This window comes from Anarrhichthys ocellatus, unplaced genomic scaffold, assembly GCF_004355925.1.
Source record: "Anarrhichthys ocellatus isolate YVR2014 unplaced genomic scaffold, GSC_Weel_1.0 scaffold4, whole genome shotgun sequence".
NCBI classification, from domain to species: Eukaryota; Metazoa; Chordata; class Actinopteri; order Perciformes; family Anarhichadidae; genus Anarrhichthys; species Anarrhichthys ocellatus.
In genome coordinates, this window is record NW_022280034.1 from 3916287 (window position 1) to 3935226 (window position 18940).

The window sequence follows — 18940 nt, forward strand, 5'->3', positions numbered from 1 at the left end:
AAAAAAAAGGCAGGACAAAGTCATGCATGCAAATAGTTCAAATAGCAAAAACAAAAAAGCGAAAAGATGATGCAGAGAGTGATTTTATCAACTGGTGGGAGAAATCTACACTGGCACACTTCCACACATTAAACAATAAAAAAGTGTTCCAAAAAGTCTCATAGTGTTGTTCCGCATGTATCCAGCAGACTAAAGAACAGTAACACGTAAAAAAAAGAAAAGTAATAGAAAGCAGGAAAGCCGTAAATGACTTGAATGGGTTAACTGCGCGCTTCTGTGTTCTCCGTTAACACAAGGTGGGTAGATATTTCCAGAAGTTTTGATGTCCTTTTCAGCCTTTTTCACACAAAGGAGGAGAAGCCAGCGATTGGGGCCCGCGAGCCAGGGGCTAGGCTGCTAGGGGGCCTGTAGAGGGTGCTGTGCTGGCTGGGGGGGTTGGAGCTCTGTTGGGAGGGGGTCGGAGTCCGGCTACCTTTGGGCCTAAACAGGCTGCCTTGGTTTTGAGGTGGGCCCTGAGGTGGGCCCTGAGGCTGGCCCTGGGCTTGCTGAGGCTGGGGGCTGGGCGAGCTGAGCAGGGGGCTAGGCGAACTGAGCTGGGGTGGCAGTGGAGGTAGAGGAGGCAGTGGCGGCGGGGCACAGTGATCCGGGTCGCCCGACTCGGACTCGGTGTAGCTGTAGGCCTGTGCCCGGGATATGCCTTTCTGTTGGCGCCGCCAGGAGTTGTAGTAAGTGGGGTCGCTTATGTAGTGGTTGACGAAGGAGTGCGTCTTCTGTCGGTTGGGGTCCATCTCGTACTCACTGTCGCTGCCCTGTGAAAGAAAGACAATAACGAGGAGACTTTAAAATATGGAGTTAGCATGGGGTGACTCTGTAGTGTTTCCATGTGGAGCAGTTAGAGATGCTGAGGCTACAAATGTAAATGAACATGAAGTTATTGAATTATTTTGAGCAAAGTCGTCAATTCACAAACACCCCCGTCTAAACAGCACACACATGCATACACACTTACATTTACAACACAGCACAAGAACACATGGACACCAAACATGGTCAAAGCATGATGACGGAGGGATGACTTGTTACTGAAGCGTGCATTGTAAACGGACCATCAACACAAGATGGCAAAGGTCAATTTTATCTTCTGGAGTTAATCAGTATGTTCAGGATCTAAGATCTCTGTGTCCCCACCACGCCAGCAGACGGGGTTTTGGTGTTGTTCAGCACAGTGTACCATATAAGACCTGTAATGGGAATCTGGGGGAGAGGATTTGATGAGGACTAGCACTAGGAACCAGTCACCTATCAGGCTACAAACATTCAAAGCAGGCAGCCACAGGAACCTCACCAAATGCAGTGGAAGTGTATGTAGGCCACCTGTCCCATATGAAAACACCAGCGCCTCCTATGGGTGAACAAAACAATGGGTTTTACAGTACATCACCATAACAGAATGATTCAAATGGCCCAGTCATGACGATGATACTCATAGATATGTTATACATATGTATAGGTCCTTTGTGCCATTCTGGATGAATGGTGTGACAAGCTACAAATAAAAAAGAAACACAGGTCGTGCAGTGCATTCTCGAAAATAGATGTGATTTAGTTAATTAGGAAGTATAATTAATTTTCCTCATTCTTTCAGTCAGTTTGAATTCCCTCCAAGCCATCTCTAAAGAAATGACAATAAACCTGAGCACATTCTCGCTACCAACCCTCCACCTCGCTGCGGGCTGGGCTAGGGACGCTATTGTATTCACGTCAAGTAACATGCCACGCGTCAAACAGAAAGCAATGTGATCATTGAGCACTCGGTGGGGATTGCTTATGGTCAACTAATTGCCATGAAAGCAAGCTGCCAATTGGCTAGCTAGCCTGTGATTAATCACATGGCCACAGAGCACTAAGACATAGCCGCCGCTGCCAAAGTTGTCACCGGGTAATTTCCCAAAGAGGCTTATTCTTTTCAGAAGAGTACACCGTGAACATGGTGCTGATAACTGTGACTGTCTCAAGGTTCTTTATCTCTCACCACTCATATTATCATGTTCAATCTTCTCATACGGGAACATGGCTGTTGGCACGCACTCGAAGGATGCACTCTGGAGCACAGCTCTCTTTGCTGGATATTGCACGGCACATACGTGATGCATATGGCAGCAGGCTCAGATTACCCCTCAGCCTCAACATGGCTCATGTCTCCTACGGCGAACCCCTTCACAAGACTTTTCTTTTTCAGCTGTCAGAAGAGTTTCTAAATGTCCAAATAGGCCTTGTATTAAATATCCTGCTTTTTTGATCTTCTTTGGGTTTAAACAAAAGAAATTGACTCTCAACTTACTCTCAACAATGATCATCATTTCTTTTCTCTTTTTTCTAACTTTCTTTTATGTTGCTGTTCCTCTCAATACGTAGAGCAGAAGTCTGAGATGCATTAGAGCCTGTGTTTGTGTTTGTTGTGAACACTTGAGGCCAACTAGTGTTGAAAGGCAATCCAGTCACGCCAGTGTGTTTAGCAACACAACAACAAGATCCATTCACAGTGGACCAACAAGACATACCGAGCCACTTCAAGTGGTATTACCTCACTCTGAAAGAATTAACTCTGCATTGAGAGAGGAAACACCACTCCAGTTGTGTGTGTGTGTGTGTGTGAGTTAGTGGGAAAGAGTGTTGGTTGCCTGGCTGCTTGACTGTGGAGTGTGCGCAACAGTTGTTCTGACTTTTGTGATGTTCTATGTAGAAGTATAAACCAATGCAATCTGTCCTCCTGTTGCTTTTGGTTCATAATCAGTCTTTAACAGAAATAACTCAAGGATCCAATTGAGGAACCAATTTGCCTCTGGGGCAGCACGGCTTGCGAAACAGCTTCTCACTTTAACTCATTACGAGCTAATTACTAGAGCTGAATGCTGTGAAAGAAAGAGACTTTAAGGGATGAAATGCAGTGTTGCACCTCAGCCTCAAGGGAACCAACATCTTATGTATGCAATGAAATGTGGAAGACAGACACATACCAGCCTGCCAGTGACAATTATTACACATTTTTACATCATTATGATGTTAAATTAGGCAGAGAAAGCGATTAAGACATCTATCCAATTAACTGGTGAAACCTCTTGACAGTAGTTTATTTTATCACCAGCATAATAAAGTTACCCTGTGTTCCTGTTTACAATCGCTAACATCGTGAAGGGAAAACAATGTGGGACGGGGGGGGGGGAGAAGAAGAAACACAACAATGGATGTTCATTAAATATTGGACAAAATTACTATTTGGTGTAGATAAATTGTCGGCAAATAGAGCAGGTGTTCCCACAATCTACCCCCTGAACTTTGACCTCAGTCTCGACAGAGTTCAACTGAAAATGGCATATGCTGTCATGTCAGTGATTCTTATTTTGTATCTATATTCATGCCTAAAGATGTCCCGCGAAGCATTTTGTGATTAACCAAAAGTTAAAGGTGCTTTGTCGATAACTTTCCTTTCCTATGGCTTACTGTATATAATGGCATGAGACTGAAACAACAATCTTATGGCAAGCATGGCCCCCAACCCCTCCCCCCAGAATGGATGCATGTATACCCCAGTACCACAGCGTGGGTCAGTCCTTTGTCCTCTAGTTATGGATTATTGCAATGAGGAGGGGGAGAAAAGGGGGGGGGGGGGGGGGGCTGTCTATGTCACTCTCATTGATGAAGTGAACACAACAGGGGTCCCCGCAGACAAAGACAGTATATGTGGGGCTCGAAGGGGGATTAAAAAGCCCAGAGACATTCACAGCACATACATTTTTGTGTGCTTGCGACGATTTCTGTGTAGAAAAAGAAAAGGATTAGAGTGGAGGAAAAACAGCAATTGGAATATGTGTTTTTGGTGTACTGAAATGCCTGCCGCATCAAAGTAAAGTTGTACTTTTTCATCATCAAGGCAGGGATATAGGCCTCCTTAGCAGCTCCAATCCCCTCTGTAGTGTATGTTGCTTCATTCAGAACAACTATGATCAAGGGATTTGAGATGTTGTTGGGCATTAGTGAGAGTAATGGAAGCATGTGCTTTTGTTGCAGTTCCCTACAAATTGTTTTCTTAATTTGTCAGCCGTCTGAAGTTTAAGGGACTATATGGGGCTAGTTTTCCTCTCACAAACTCCTCCTTTCATCCACCATTTCTGTCTCAACCCCTCTGTTATGTACACACGCTTTCAAATTATTACAAATAAAATGTAATATATTTGCGGTCATAATTGTCCTTTACTCCGGGTTATGACATCATGCTTCAGACTGGCCTCAAAACAAAGTGGTGCGTTGTCACTAGAGACAACCCAAACATTTCAGAACGCACTCTCAGTTGAGCCCCGGCCGAAACAAAAGAAGCTACCGTAGCCGGAGAGACAGGGTATGGGAGGGTGGAGAAAGAGTGAGATAAACAGAGGCAGATAGGAAGAAGGGGAGAGAAAGCATGTAACAGAAAGCAGACACTTGCATTTCTCTCCCACGGAACGCCACTCTGCAGAGAGAGCATGATCGACGATCCATCTCTGACTCAGAGATGAGATCATCTGTCTTTGACTGGTTTCGGTCTTAAATGACACATAAAGACACAGAGGCAGCCTCGCCTCTGTGTCTTTGAGATGAGAGAGCCTCTAAAGGGAAAAAAAGTCAATAGGGAACTACCTGCAGGGGGGCAGAGCAGTAATGGTGGCCTTGTTGCCTTGCCAAGTCAATGTTAGCTTCCTTCATATCCCCTCTCGAGGATGAGTACAATAGTCAACTTATACCTGCTGATGGAGCCCCCGGGGATTAAAGAGGACAGACAGCACAATGTCATACCGATAGGTCAGAGTTATCCGCTCAATAAAACTTCAAAGAGCATTCCTGGATTCTTCCGAAGCACCATTGGGTGCTGATATGGTGGCCTGTCAGGGGGCATGGCAGACGAGCCTGAGGGTAACAGGCAGGGCTCTGTGTGGTGTAGCCCATCAAAGCCAGGGTCAGCCCCTTGACTGCACAGTGTGGCAGCAGGCAGGCGTCGCCATCGCAGGCTGAGGGGGCGGCTACTGCATAAAGGCCGTGTTTGACAATGCACAAGTGCGAACGGTAGATATGTCAGACAGGCGATGAAATGATGAAATTATTTCATTTGAGGGGGATGTTATCGCGCTGCGAAAGGTCCTGTCCGTAACGATTCATTGTCGGGAGATTTTCATTTGATCTGGAAATGGGACTTAGGTTCCGATAAAGTCAGGTGGGGAGAGATTTTTGGCTGTGGAATTCACATAGCATTCACGTAGCTAGCTGAGAGATGTTCCAAGATAATTTGAGAAATGCCCAGAGTAAAGAATTTGTAGATAAAAGAGAGAACACTGAAGGAAGCCTGAAAGCAAGGGAATTCAGGGGAATACCCCCTCCCCGGCAGCTTTCATCTGACGAGGATCAAAACCAGACTGCACACCACAAGATGGTTCCCCCAAACCACAGAGAGCCGGGGAGGGAGGCGACATAAACAAAAAACAGAAACAACATATGTGCATATAAGACATAGGGGAAGAAACAGTTCAGATGTTCTTTAAAACAACGTAAAAATAAAGAAAAAAAATCCCAAAATGAAATAGAAATAGTCAGGAAATCAGAGACATGAGGGAGGCACGCAGACTGATCGATGGAAAGATAGGCGGGAGAGACAGAAAGGAAGTCAGAATTTATCGATTGCACTCACTTACTGGGCAAAAGCAGTTTAGCTCAGCACATAGCAAATGCCACAAGTTAGACACTCGAGCAGTGCTTGTTCATTTATCAGTCCTGGCAGTGTCTGCCAAGAACACTTTGGAATTCAAAAGAGATTCAAAACTAATATATCTGACTACCTAAAATGCTAATGAGGCTAGGTTCTGCCACAGAAGAAAAGCCAATACAGTATTTTCAGCTTTCCTCAGAGATGAGTTTTACTGACTCTGACCCTGACTTGCAGTAAAACACGTCAGTAGGAAAGTTGGATCGGCTGCCTGGCTGGTGGAGCGGTTCCCACCACTACGTCACTAGCTTACATAACGAGTGCTGTGGCTGAGTGCAGTGGCCTGGATCGCAGGTGGGTGTTGGCAGAGTGACATTCTCCACAGGCCACTACCTGGCCTGAAAAACTGCTTGGCCGCCAGCGAGCGGAGTCATTAATCTCTCATCTCTCCTTGTGCATTACTATGCTGTATCTCATGACCTCTGCGGGCCGAATGGCATTCAGGCGAATGACGGAGAAAAGACACCACGTGGACAGAATGAACAGAAACACTGTACAGCCCGCAATGCAAAACAACTGAATTCGTGAGGAATTCAAGGAGATGACAATGTGCACACAGACAGACGGGTACGAACATGTCACAAACACACACTTAATGCAGACGGACGGTGAACGTTTAACATACACAGACCAGACGAGGTGTAGTTTAAACAAACAAGAGTGGCTACTGCACCTGTGAGTCTGAGATTTCGGAGGGTTTTTCCGTCAGACTGCTGCTCTCCGCAGGGATCAGGTCATTGTACTTTGTGCTAACGTCCTCGTCTGAATAGTGAAGACTGCCTGGACTGGGCCGAGGAGGAGACCTGGGCAGAGGCGAAGACAGACCGTGAGAGTGATTCAGTTGGTTCTTTTTTGTTCCATTATTTTTTTGCATTTCATGACAACCATTTAAAATCAATTAAAAATCAAAAGGATAATTCCATTTTACATTTTTACTGCTGATTTCTGGGAACGCAGTGATATAACAAAGGGGGCAGAAATCATGAAGTTGGAAGATCAGACCTATTAGAAAGTTTATCCAAATGTACTTGGAAGGGAAAACAAAAGTAAAAGTTAGAATTATTTACCACATTTTACTGATGTAAATCCATCGCAGTTTGCACACTCACTTCCTTGTTCAGCTTTGACCTACCGGACTTAATGCGCACAGTTCTCCTGTGCATTTTGGGATCAATGCAGCTTTTTTTCTGGTGTGGTCACCTTCAGGTTTACCTTCAAATAAGTAGTTCAGATATCCCGGCTAAACTGTTTGGGATTTTGGTCTGAACACCCGCTAACCGCTTGTATTCCTTGCCCCATCTTTGTTGTATGGATGTTACCATGTTCCTCAATCTCAGAAATTACTTTGGTGAGTACAATGCTATCATAACCAATAGAAACGATGGCCAAAGTTATGCAAATGAGAACCATGTTGTTGTCCTTTAAAAAGATAATTTGGCGTTTAATGAATTCCGAAATCCTATTAAATCACTGTCAAAGCTACACAAGCAAAGCTATGCAATGACTCTAGGCCTCCCTCATTCTCACTAATGTCTGAGACACTGCAGCAAGCACTTGTATCACTGTCTGTCTGAGTGTGTAGGAGTGCAGCTTGATGAGAATCATGGGACACTCATGAGATGGCTCCCTTCATCCAGTCTCTCCTGGAATGAATAATTCCCCCTGATCCAGTCCTCACTGTGGAACGTCAAACCGCTGGGCCCTTGTGACTAAATTATTAACTGAACTCTCGCGGTGCTCAAGGGGTCCTCAAACAAATGGCAGCCTCAGGCTCTGCTCTGGCAAATGTTATCCGAGCCCACGTGAACGATTGCACGGATTAGACTGTCAGCGGCATCCTGCGGCGATCAAATATGTCATTCAGATGTATGTTTAAAGAGTGTAAGTGATAGGACTGAGCAAAGAAGGGAGTGTGAAGCAAGAACGGGGGTCGGGGAGAGGTGCCGAGCGAAGCTAAAGGCTGAAAGAGACAAGGAGTGAGGAAAAATGAATGCAGAGAAATATGAAATGCTGGAAAAACATTTCCTTAAATGGTGCGCTCTAGTCAGGGGTTCTTTAATTAAATATGAGAGGAGAAGAAAACTCTTGGTGCCTAAACTCCTCCGTACTTTCCACTGTCGCCCGTCCTGCTAAACAAACACCCATCTGTTTCTGCTGATTGGTGCTGGTTTGGCTGAGACTACTGGGACATGCTGACTCCTGTTGACTTTCCAGGCCATAGTGCCGGCCATCTGACGCTGCCAAAGGAGCTGCTGCAGCAGCCGAAACCACATTAGCATTTTTCCAAATAAATACATGTTGAAAGCATTTCAAAAATGTTGTGGCTACATTCCAGCAGTTTTCTCAAGTGGTATTTTGAGCGTGGACAAAATGGAAAAAGTCCACAAGGAAATCACAAAGCCAGCTGTAATTCACTTAAGCTCGACGAGTTACTTTAATTCACTGAACTTGAGTGCGGTGAAATGTGTACAGTAATGAGCTACAACACGATACAGGTCGGTGAATTTGTGTCATATCTCTGTCTATGTTTGCGGATGTTCAACAGAACACAAGTGTCTCAGGGTCTGTGATAACAACTTACAATGTTAAAATGGAATGAATTTTACTTATTTCATTTGGTGTTATTAAATGAGGGATAAATAATTTCTTCATTTCAAGAATTTGGAGGTGAAGGGAACCCCAAAGCGCTCGTGGAGCCAATTCAAATCCTTTATATAATCCTACTCAATATTGACAGTCTTCAACTGCATGCATATAGATATTCATGTACATTCATGTTTGATATACATGTTTGCATATCTCTCCTGTCCTTCTTGAGGTGAAAATGTGAATGCTCACTGGGCCTCCCTGTGTTACGGATGTACTTTCTTGATCCACTGGGACAGTCTGATAAACTGCCTGTTTAAAAACAGTGAGTAAGCTCAGCCCACTTTCACCTGCTCTCCTTGACTCCCTTACACTGTTGAGTGTGGCGTGAATTATTTATCAGTAGAGAAGGGTCCACTACTTAATCCTCCCGCAGCAAAATTCAGTCAGCAGTGCGCCGGGGAAGAAATGAGAACAGGGGGTGGGGGAATCAAATCTGCCTCTGGTCTACACTCATTATCAGGCTCTCCTCATGTTACAATTGCCTGTAGGGACTCATTAACATGTCTGAAGTGTTCAAGAGCTTTGTCACTCAACAGTGTTTAAAACCATGTTAATCTACACTGAATTACTTCACCAAGACCTCTTTAAACCCCCAACCAGTGCGTCAAAGTATATTTCAAACTATTAAGAGAAGGATACAAAGCCGTTCGCTAATGATGCTGTTAATCCATTCCTCTTAACATAACAGCAGTGAAACCTCAACCCCGAGACACATTTGGACTCCTGTAAGTGAGCCCAAGTAGAGTTTATGTGCTGTCATAGTGGATCTGGAGTGCTAATGTCTTACATCTCATAAAAATTGACTATTTTTAACCAGAATCAGCAATGCCAAGCGGAATATTTAATGTGTAACTATTCTTAGCATTCGATTGGAACTCCTAACAGTGCTAAAAAGGCACATTGAGTCACTCAGAGTGAACTGCGTTGACTTACCGGTGATGGTGCTTGAATTTACTGTCATGCATATCGGCCCTTTTGTTAAACTCTGGACAAATGATCTCCACACAGAGAAGATCTCTGTATCCAAAATCAAACATGAACGACATTTGCTGTCTGACACGGCTCTGAATCAGAACGAACACAGTGGGATTAGGAATGTTTGATTTCTGATCCCGGTATCAGGCAGGGGACTTCACCCTGTCTTTGGTATTCTGAGACCCCGGAACAAGATGTGACATTAATCTATAATCGGGGGGAGGGGGGGGTGGGGCTCAGGTGTTGGAATTTAGGTTTTCTCCGCTGTGGGCTGAGTTCAAAGAGTGCCGAGTCTGAAAGTACATCTGTGCATTCTTTCAATCCCCGCCGCCCCCTTCAAGCCCAGAGACATAATAGGAAGCTGCCTGGAAGCTCCTCAAAGACCCGGAGCAGCTTTGATCTGCCCTCGAGGCCGAGCTCGCGTCCACGCGTACGGATACACACACCTTTACCAATGTCTCACACGCTCTCATACACAAAGCAATGCACTTCTTTTTCACAAGATGGACATGCAGACTCGTGCACATATGCACACACGGAGAAGGTTAATTTCTTTTCGGTGAAAAATCAAAGGGCACCCCCCCCCCCCCCCCCCCCCCCAAATCACATCTCCCATTCAGTACCACTACAGAAAGCTAAGACATCCACACGAACAGTCACTTCTGACATACTGCCACAAAACAGCTGGACTCCAGCCGTCTCTAGGTCTACTTCCTACCTTAACAAGTATTAATCATCTAATGCAAGTCTACAGTTGGATCCAAAATTGGACTTGAGTCAGCCCCTGCAGAGTACTTAGCACATTTGTCAGTCAGAGTGATATTATTAACAAGGTCATGGTCTCAGCACGCTGCATGTCCTGCAGCTGGGATTCACAGAAATACAGAAGCTCATTAAAAAGGAATCTGAGGAGTCTTTTTATGTGCTGCTTTTAGATAGCAGGAAGAGTGGATTTGAGTCCAAGTTGTCAGGAGGCGAGTGTTTTTTTTTCCTACAGAGCTGAAAATGTCTCCACAGATAACCCAATTATTTTACCATATGGTTATTTCATTTTGATCTGTAGTTTAAATATATTCTGCACTTCATGTTTTCTGGTCCATGAGCTGCGTGGACCACTGACCTGGTGTAGACGCCGTTCTTCCGGCAGAATGAGTTTTTCACGGACAGCCTTCGGTTGTTGAGTTCCAGAGCGGGGAAACGACCTTCGTCCAGGCTCACCAGGTCTCCGTGGGTCAGAGCGTTACAGTTGGAGTTGTTACCTGGACACACGTACAGAGACACTGTGTGACCACAGGTTAGTGTACGGGAGGATGAATGGAACGGTGAGCGAGTGAACAAAATTAGGAATAAGGAAAGATGACTGAAATCATTAAATAATGTTCCGGAACGAAAACAACGGACAGATGAACCTTCTGAAGAAAAACAATGAATGAGTGATTGGTAGAGATGTATCGAGTCCTTGAGGGCAAATAAATATTCATAAGGAAATTACATGACATGCCATGTACTGTCTTTAAAAAGGTTCCGGGCCATTAACCTTGCGTGTTTTTGCTTTCCAGTCTAACCTTGCTTGTTTTTGCTTTCCAGTTTCAACTCCAAGTAAACTCTCAAGAACTCACGGAGAGGCATGTACAAAACCCACCGGCATGTGATAGATGAGAGTTCTTCTCTGTGTAAACACTGTGCATCACAGATGAATGGGCAATAACACAACTATTTTGCATCGACACCCAAGTGTCCCTCACGATTAATCAAACCGCCAACACCATAAACTGAGAGTGACAGACCTGCCATGCTGCGCTACGCTAGATTAATGTCTGTAGGCGCTGTTGCTTCAGGTTAACAACACTTTCGGTCGTCCTAAGACTTATGAGCGACCACAGCGAGGCCAGGACCTCCATGGTTACTCCAGGGCTACTGGAGGTCAATTGGTGGTTACGCAAACACACAGAAAAAAAAAAGAAGAAAAAAGAGTGCTGGGTAGGTCCTGTGGCCTGAGCCAGATTCCTGGAGAGGAATATGGAGGCATTGAGAGCGTCTTTGTGTTAGAGTGAGAAGGAACCTCTTGTTTTTCCTCCGTCAGTCAGAAAGATGGGCAGTGACCCGCAGGGACCCCCTCCCCTCCCCTGCCTGGCAGCTAAACAGCGATGGCAGAAGTGCTGAGCTGAGGGAAATACCCGCTGATGTCAGAGCTGCACTGAATGGACAAGTATGCACCCGTCTCCTGCTTCCCTGCTTTTTTTTTCTGTCCCTCTCATTATCCTGCTTATCAGTCGAATTTACAATACAACCCTCTCAGAAAAGTGACCTCATGTTGACTGCTCAGAAAAAAATACAAATCATTACAAACCCTTAAGAATTGAGACTCTTTTATAAAGAAAAGTGCAAGTCATCAGATTCTCGGCCGTCTGTGCCACTAGAAGGTACAAGGCTTCTATAATAGCTGTACGTCTACGTAGAAAATCTCCATTTAATTGTGTGCACTTACCTGATTCAGACTTCTTGGCATACTTCTTGCTCTGGCCCCTGATAATGAGGATGAAAACCAGCAGCAGGATGAAGATGAGACCCACCAAAGCCACCACAACCAGGAACCACCACTCCTCGTAGAAAGGCGCCACTTTTTGGGCTGGAAAAAAAACACAGAAAATTGGAATTCATGGTTATTAAAAACTACTTGCCATATATTTTTGTGATCTGATTAACCTTAGGGAATTCAATTTAGTCTGCAAAACTATTGTAGTTCAGATGTACTATCAAGAAACACATGAAAGCTCACCAGATATAGAAGGAGAAGGTAGACTGGGGGAGCCGTAGCCGTAGTCGTTCACTCCAATTACCCTGAAGTCATAACTGACCCCCTGCTTCAGGATATCCATGTTGAATGTGTGGGATGTTACTTCTTTGGGGATGTCCTTGATTAGGATATCCCACAAACCCTCATCTGTAAAATTGCAATTTTGGGTGAGTACGGGTCTGACGAGAAAATGAAACTTGTAAAGCATTTGAACAACGTCAATATGTCTTTGTTAACAGGTCGGTTGCTTTGTTTGATATAAGGCTCCGGTCTGGCTGGCAGCTACCAGGGTAATTCATAATTCCTGCAAATATTACACAATCCATCAATTCCAGTGGCCCCCGTAAAATTTACTGCAACCAAATGCACATCATAAATAGAGGTGCAGCCATATTTCAAATGAAGCAATGTTCGGTGCTTAGCTTTGGAAATCCAGCCAGAGACCATTTATTACAGGTCGCTGCTTGTAAGCATCAATGTAAGTTTGACTCTTTTAATGGGGGCACACAGACATAAACAAGCACCGGAGTTCACCTGTCACGTTGCTAAACTTCGGCTAAATTTAGAAAAGCTGACGTAATTAGATTTGAAGACAAACATGAGTCATCAAGTTATACAATACTGCAGAGAGTTATGGCCCTTGGCATATGGAGACGAGACGATGAGAGGGGGAAGGGGGTCGCGTGAAGAAGTTTTAAGCATCTTCCTCGTCCGCTGGACATCAATCTACGCAATATATTCTCATCACCAGTGTTGCTAATCCTCCTTCAAATCTAGGACTAACAACCCCCTTCAATATTTCACTCGAAAGTAGTGAAACACATCCCTCCCTGAGAGTCCCCTACCGTCCATCACCTCCTTAACCCTGCCGGGGCCTGTCAATCACGACTGAAACCTGATGCCAATTGTCTCAACTGCAGCGCCACGATCAATAACCCATTAAAATACCGGTAAGACAGACTGCGGGGCAGCAGATGTTGACACTTTACTCCACTTTCCTTAATCAAAGTATCAAGGAGGCTAAAATAAGGCAAGGTTAACAAATCCAAGACTGAAGTGGTGATCATCTGTGTCCATACAGCAACGCTGTATGGACACAGCAACGCCCTTCTGGCTACATAAGAGTTTTCCTTTTATAATGGCCAGCTTGTTCTGAGCCGCACTGCTCATGCAGGTAGTGTGGCCGGGGCATGATGCAGCTGAGGCACCCACCTGAAGGTCTGGCCTCGATCACGTAGCGCGTGATGGGAGCACGTCCTGGGTCCCCGCTGGTCCAGTGGATGGTCAGGGCCGAACCATAGCGCGTGATAAAGGGTTCTCCGGGGGGTCCTGGGGCTCCTGAGAAAAAAAGAATTAGGTGTTGAAGTAAAGAATTAAAAACATGACAATTTTCACAAACAAACATCACGGCCTGCTACCTTCTCCCGGGCCGGTGGTGATGTTGGCCTCCACTTCGGGCCCGTAGATGAAAGTCTTGGCCCGGATGCGGAAGTTGTAGGTGATGCCGTCGGCCAGGTCTTTGAGCTTCAGCCAGAGGGGGCCGCTCCCCTTCACATCCACTGTCACTGTCTTACTGACGCCTGGGGGGGAGGGGGAGTGAAGACATTCGGCACAGGCCACTGAAGACTCTAGACAAACAAACCACATTTAGAGCAGATCTTACACAGGCCAGGCAACGTGGGAGCACACTCAACACAGGTAAACACACGCACACAGTCATGGAATTAGTAGTGGGAAATAGGTTCACATTTCAGCTCTGGAGACACAAATCATTTGCGATGACAATAGATATATATATATAGATATAGAAAAGGTTGCAATGATGTACAAGCTGTTAAGGTCAAGGTGATGATTACAGCTTACAGCCCAAGAAAAATGCACACCACAAGATTTTCACCAGGCTGAGGTAAATTGATTCAAACAAAAGTCAGATCCTACACAGGTTTATTGATGATCCTATTACATCTTGTTGTGTGCATACGGGTTTAACAGAAGCCAGCAGACACTTTGAGCAGGTGAAAACGGTAAGAATGAGCGCTCACCATCTACCGGTGTGCAGGGTTCGTAGACCAGACGGAAGCCCTCGATTATGCCATTCGGGAAGGTGGGCTCGCCCCAGGACACATTGACCGAGGTGGTGGTCAGCTCACTGAAGTGGATGAAGCTGGGAGCACTGGGAGCTGTAACATTCAGAGGTCAAAGACACAAGAGTCAATAAATTAAGTATAAATTAATTAATCTGTCCCGGGACCCTCGCATCACTTTGCAGGGAGTCTGTGTCCTTGTTCACCAGCTGAACCGCCTTGAATTGGTCAACACTACCTTTTCGTTAAAATGCTAGACATACCTATCTGAACTAGGCCAAACTTATTCACAATCACAATGACAAATTCTCAGCCTCCAGTCTGCATCACAGCTGACTGAGCCTGTGACACCACTCTGCTCGAAAACACAGTTTGCCCCGTTGTCTTTCCACTTGTCAAGCAGAAGTTGAGACGCTTGCAAGAGACAAAGCTCCTTTGTCTTCTGAAAAGATGGGATAACTATCTCCCCGGTGCTCCTCCCTCCTCCCTCCTTCCAGCTTGTCATCTGCTTCCTCCTCTCACGACAGTGACCCAAGAGGGAAAGAAACCAAGAGGCTGTGAACATGCTCTTTTTCTTCCTTCTTACTGGGCCTAGTTACAATATCGAAATGCACCAAAATGGTGAAAAATGGCTTCTTTTACACAGGGGTTTAAAAAAAGAAAAGGATGGGTAAAGGGGCATGGGGGCGGTTTGGCAGCGATGCTGTGTACAAATAGCGTGGCCTGTAGAGAGAAAGCTTGCTCAAAGAAAATTTCTTCCCGTCTACTTTTCAGCCAAAACAGGAGATTCAGCAAATGAGTCCAGAGTGGATTTGCTGATTGGGAACTTATGCTCAGTGTGTGGTTCCGCTAACATCGTTTGGCATGCTGACAGCAACGATTAGCATCATCTTCACATCAAATTCTTTCCTCATACTTGACTCATCCACTTTGAGAAAACACTCTTCAACATCAGCACCACCAACACGTAAAGATGACAAATGAATGAACATGGCTGCATGTGATTCTAATTTATCCGCTTTAGTCATGTCGTCCCGTTGCCTCATTTGTCTTCAGCTTGTCTTCTTTCCCTCAGTAACTCTCCATCACCTGATCATTCATTACAGAAACATTCGTTTTTCTATATTGCTCGATTGCAGGAGCCTTGCTGAAGTGAAAAGACCTACCCGCTTGCTGAGTGCGCCCCCTCGTCGGTGGGCTGCGGGGCCCGTCGCCCGCTGCATTGAAGGGGGCAACACTGATCATATAGGTGGTGTAGCCAGTCAGGTTCTTCAGCTTCACACCGCCTTCGGGCATGAATAGAGTCCGCAGCCGCTCCGTCTCATTCTTACGCTGGAATTCCCAAAAGTAGACCTACATGGAATAAGAGTCACGAATGATTATTAATGCACGTCTGCAGATGCTGTTCAGGGAATAGACACTTCTGCTTCTATAAAACTCACTCCCGTTTCAAACTCCCTTCGGGGAGAGCAGTTTCATTTTATTCCCTGTAAATGTTTTCTTGAGCAACAGACTGAACCTTTCATCGAAAGCCCCGCTGGAAAACGCTGTTAGCTAAATGTGAAAAAAAGATGTGCATTTAATGGTGATTACCATCAAATTGATGTAGTCTCTTGTGAACCACAACACACATTTGAATATTTATATAAAGATAAAAACCGAAGACAACGGTGTTGCCTTATTGCGAAGTAGACCCATGAAAGGTTTTCCTCCTGAGTCCAATATGAACGAATACGAAGTGTGAATCTGACCCCACAGTGTTGGATGATTTAACACTGAAGCCTCCTCTGCACCTACAGCATCTCTGTGGTACATCCAGTTGGGTAAACTAGCAGCACTAGAACATCTATCATTCAGGTATCAGTCAATAAGTGATCCCTGAATGATTTACGGGCTGATACAAGAGAACAAATTACTACATTAAAATGTAGTTATTATTGTCGTTTTTGGGGGTTAAAATTGAATGTCTTTTGTTGTTGTAAGCATTTTCTGAAAACTCAAATAAAACATGAATAAATAAATGGAAGTGTGAATCTGACCTTGTAGCCCTGGATGTCTCCATTCTGTGCATCCACAGGAGGAGGGTCCCATGTCACGTCCAGCTGGGTGGCTGTTGCCGACTGAATGGCCACATTCTGGGGTGGGGCTGTAGGCACTGTTGAAGGCAATCACACAAATGAACTAAACTATACAAGACAAGGACATTCTCTCTGTATCATAAGTGATTGGTTTAGCTAATGGTATTGCTACTTTACTCATTGCATAGACAGGCAACATTACAGCACAAGCAACTACAACTACTACTACTTGCAGTGGTAAAATAGCTTTGCCCGTGAGACTGTGTCGACTGAAATGACAGGAAGCGTACACACCTGCTTCTCCCACAAACACCTCCTGAGGCGGACTGGTTGGCCCCTCGCCCACAGCGTTGTATACACTCATGCGTATCTCATAGCGCTTGTGTTTACTTAGCTCTGCAATGGAAGTAAACAACCAGGCATATAAAGTTAGGAATTGTATTGAACGGCAAATTGTAAAATTGTACTTTTTATCAGTTTAATCTCTATTTACTCTTAATTGTGAACACCCAATATTCCTTCCACCCCATCCCACAACCTCTCTCCAGGTCCTTCAAACAATTAGTAAAACTCTGGAAGGCAATAATAAGGATAAAAATCTCTCGCTGGTGTCCTACTCGTCCCCACAACACTGCTACTGGCAACGGAACACAGATTCTTCTGCTGTAAATAATTGCCAGTGTGCAGGAGAAATATGTGGCCATCTGCTTTTGAAGTGCTTATCCAAATAAGCAGACATGAGCAAACCAAGGAGCGTGTTGGACTACGCGAGCTTGTGCGCTCGGTGTCCAAGAATTTCTGTAGACAGTTCGCTTCCATTGGCCTTGAGTGTTTGTACCGATGCGATGTGAATACAAGCAGCCGAATGCTGTGTTCATTTGCTCGATACTGCTCTTCGCGCAGGGCACTTGAGAATACGTATGTTGAGATAGCTGTTTTTAAAAACCTAATTCATTTGGGGATTGAATCATTCATAACTCATGTGAATGTGTGTTTTTTGTGAGACAAGAACACAAAACTTACTTTCCAACTCATGCTGGGTCAGAGTCGAATCACTCAGATTCTGGATGCTGTAGGGGGCTGCGGTGGAGAGGTAGAAAGAAACAGAGGTAACATGTGAGAGAGGAGATGGCTCAGTGTCCAAAGTCGTTTTCCTTGTTAAGAAGCGCTTCACTATTGTAAAAAAAAAGAAAAAACAACCCCCAATCACAGTGATCATACCTCTGAGTGAGCGCCAGAATGACTCAAGAGTAAAATTATAGGCTAAGTTACACGCCGCAGTAGAAACAGAGCCGCACCCGAGCAAACCTAATGATATCTTGCAGCTGATAGTTTCTGATCACAAGATGAAATGTTGTGCTGTGAAGTGTCAAGACCAGCTGGGAGAGCTTGGAGACAGAATAGGCCTGTGTGTTCCTCTGATGGAAATAATGGTGTCGCATGGACTCCACAGAAATAATCAACCGTGACAGTCTTGTGTGAAATTGTTGTAAAGCAGAGAAATTACACTTTTCTTCCCAACATAATATTGCTGAATAAATTTTGATGTAAATATATTAATATTTAAATAGCGTACTGAACGAACAATAAACGCCACGTACCCACAGTTCTAAATGAAAATGTTCCGCAAAATGTATTTGCGTACGGAAGTGACAGCGCCGGTGGTAAAATGCTGCGATTTGTCGTGTTAGCTGCGGTAATGACTCACCAGTGAGCTCACCCCAGGTGGACATACTGTTGATGGTGTGCAGAGAGTAACTGCGGAGACGGTCGTACAGCAGCTCGCGATATCGAATCCGAAAGCCCAATAGGATTCCATTTATCTTCTCCTCAGAGGGGTGCTGTAAGGGGAAAGATGGAGAATCAAGGCCTGCTGTAGCAGATCTCTGCAGAACTGAGCCCCAGAAACGGCTTTGAATACTGCATGCGACCCAGTTTTTGAGTTTTTATGACATCATATAAAGTTAATTTCACCTTAACAGGCATGTAACTTGTATGTTTTGCAATTTTGCAATTGTTTTTCATTTAATTGAGCCAGATGTGCCAGCAAGTGCAGATGTTCTTCTGTTCGGTTGCCAATGAAAGACTTTAGCACCTTCACCGAAGGGGTACTAAAAGTAGGTTGAGTCGAGCCGAACAATCTCGTGGAAATGAGGCATAATTTACCATCATTGAAAAGACTGACAGTAATTGAAACAAAAAAAAAAAATCTCCTCAGACTGAGCTCATCCACAGATGAGTCACATGGAGAAATCCCCCCATGGTTGAACATGAGAGAACAGGGCCAGAGGGGAGAAGCAAACACCTACCTCTCGATCCTTATAAACTCAACACAAGTGTTCTCCATAAAAGTGAAATTGTGGCTTGGAGCCTCCTGTTTTGCTCTTTACGGCCTGTTAATTCAGGTGCGAGTGTGGGAGAGAGTGTTTTTTCTTCGACTCGAAGTATAGGTCTACTCTGTGTACTGCCGTGGTCTCTCATTAGAGGCCACTTTCTTAGACTTTCATGGATTTTGCAAACAACGAAACATAGAAAAAAAAACAGCAAATATACTGTCTCCTCTTAC

At 44.8% G+C, this 18940-nt stretch overlaps 1 protein-coding gene across 4 annotated transcripts in view; it reads right to left on the bottom strand.

Annotated features, from left to right (window-relative positions):
- Positions 1–6: 6 nt before the first annotated feature.
- The window catches only part of sdk2b (sidekick cell adhesion molecule 2b), a 222591-nt gene continuing 203657 nt past the window's right edge, over positions 7–18940 (bottom strand). The window contains exons 33-46 of one of the 4 annotated variants that reach the window (XM_031842958.1): positions 18083–18215; positions 17398–17454; positions 16669–16770; positions 16336–16451; positions 15463–15649; positions 14255–14392; positions 13631–13792; positions 13425–13550; positions 12195–12359; positions 11904–12044; positions 10536–10674; positions 6465–6594; positions 1346–1402; positions 7–809 (exon numbers count right to left, since the gene is read on the bottom strand). In XM_031842958.1, coding sequence (XP_031698818.1) covers positions 342–809; positions 1346–1402; positions 6465–6594; positions 10536–10674; positions 11904–12044; positions 12195–12359; positions 13425–13550; positions 13631–13792; positions 14255–14392; positions 15463–15649; positions 16336–16451; positions 16669–16770; positions 17398–17454; positions 18083–18215 — 2121 coding nt within the window. In that variant the 3' untranslated portion in view covers positions 7–341. Of the gene's footprint in view, positions 810–1345; positions 1403–6464; positions 6595–10535; positions 10675–11903; positions 12045–12194; positions 12360–13424; positions 13551–13630; positions 13841–14254; positions 14393–15462; positions 15650–16335; positions 16452–16668; positions 16771–17397; positions 17455–18082; positions 18216–18940 lie in introns of all 4 variants that reach the window. The other 3 variants (XM_031842956.1, XM_031842960.1, XM_031842959.1) reach the window with 3 other exon arrangements.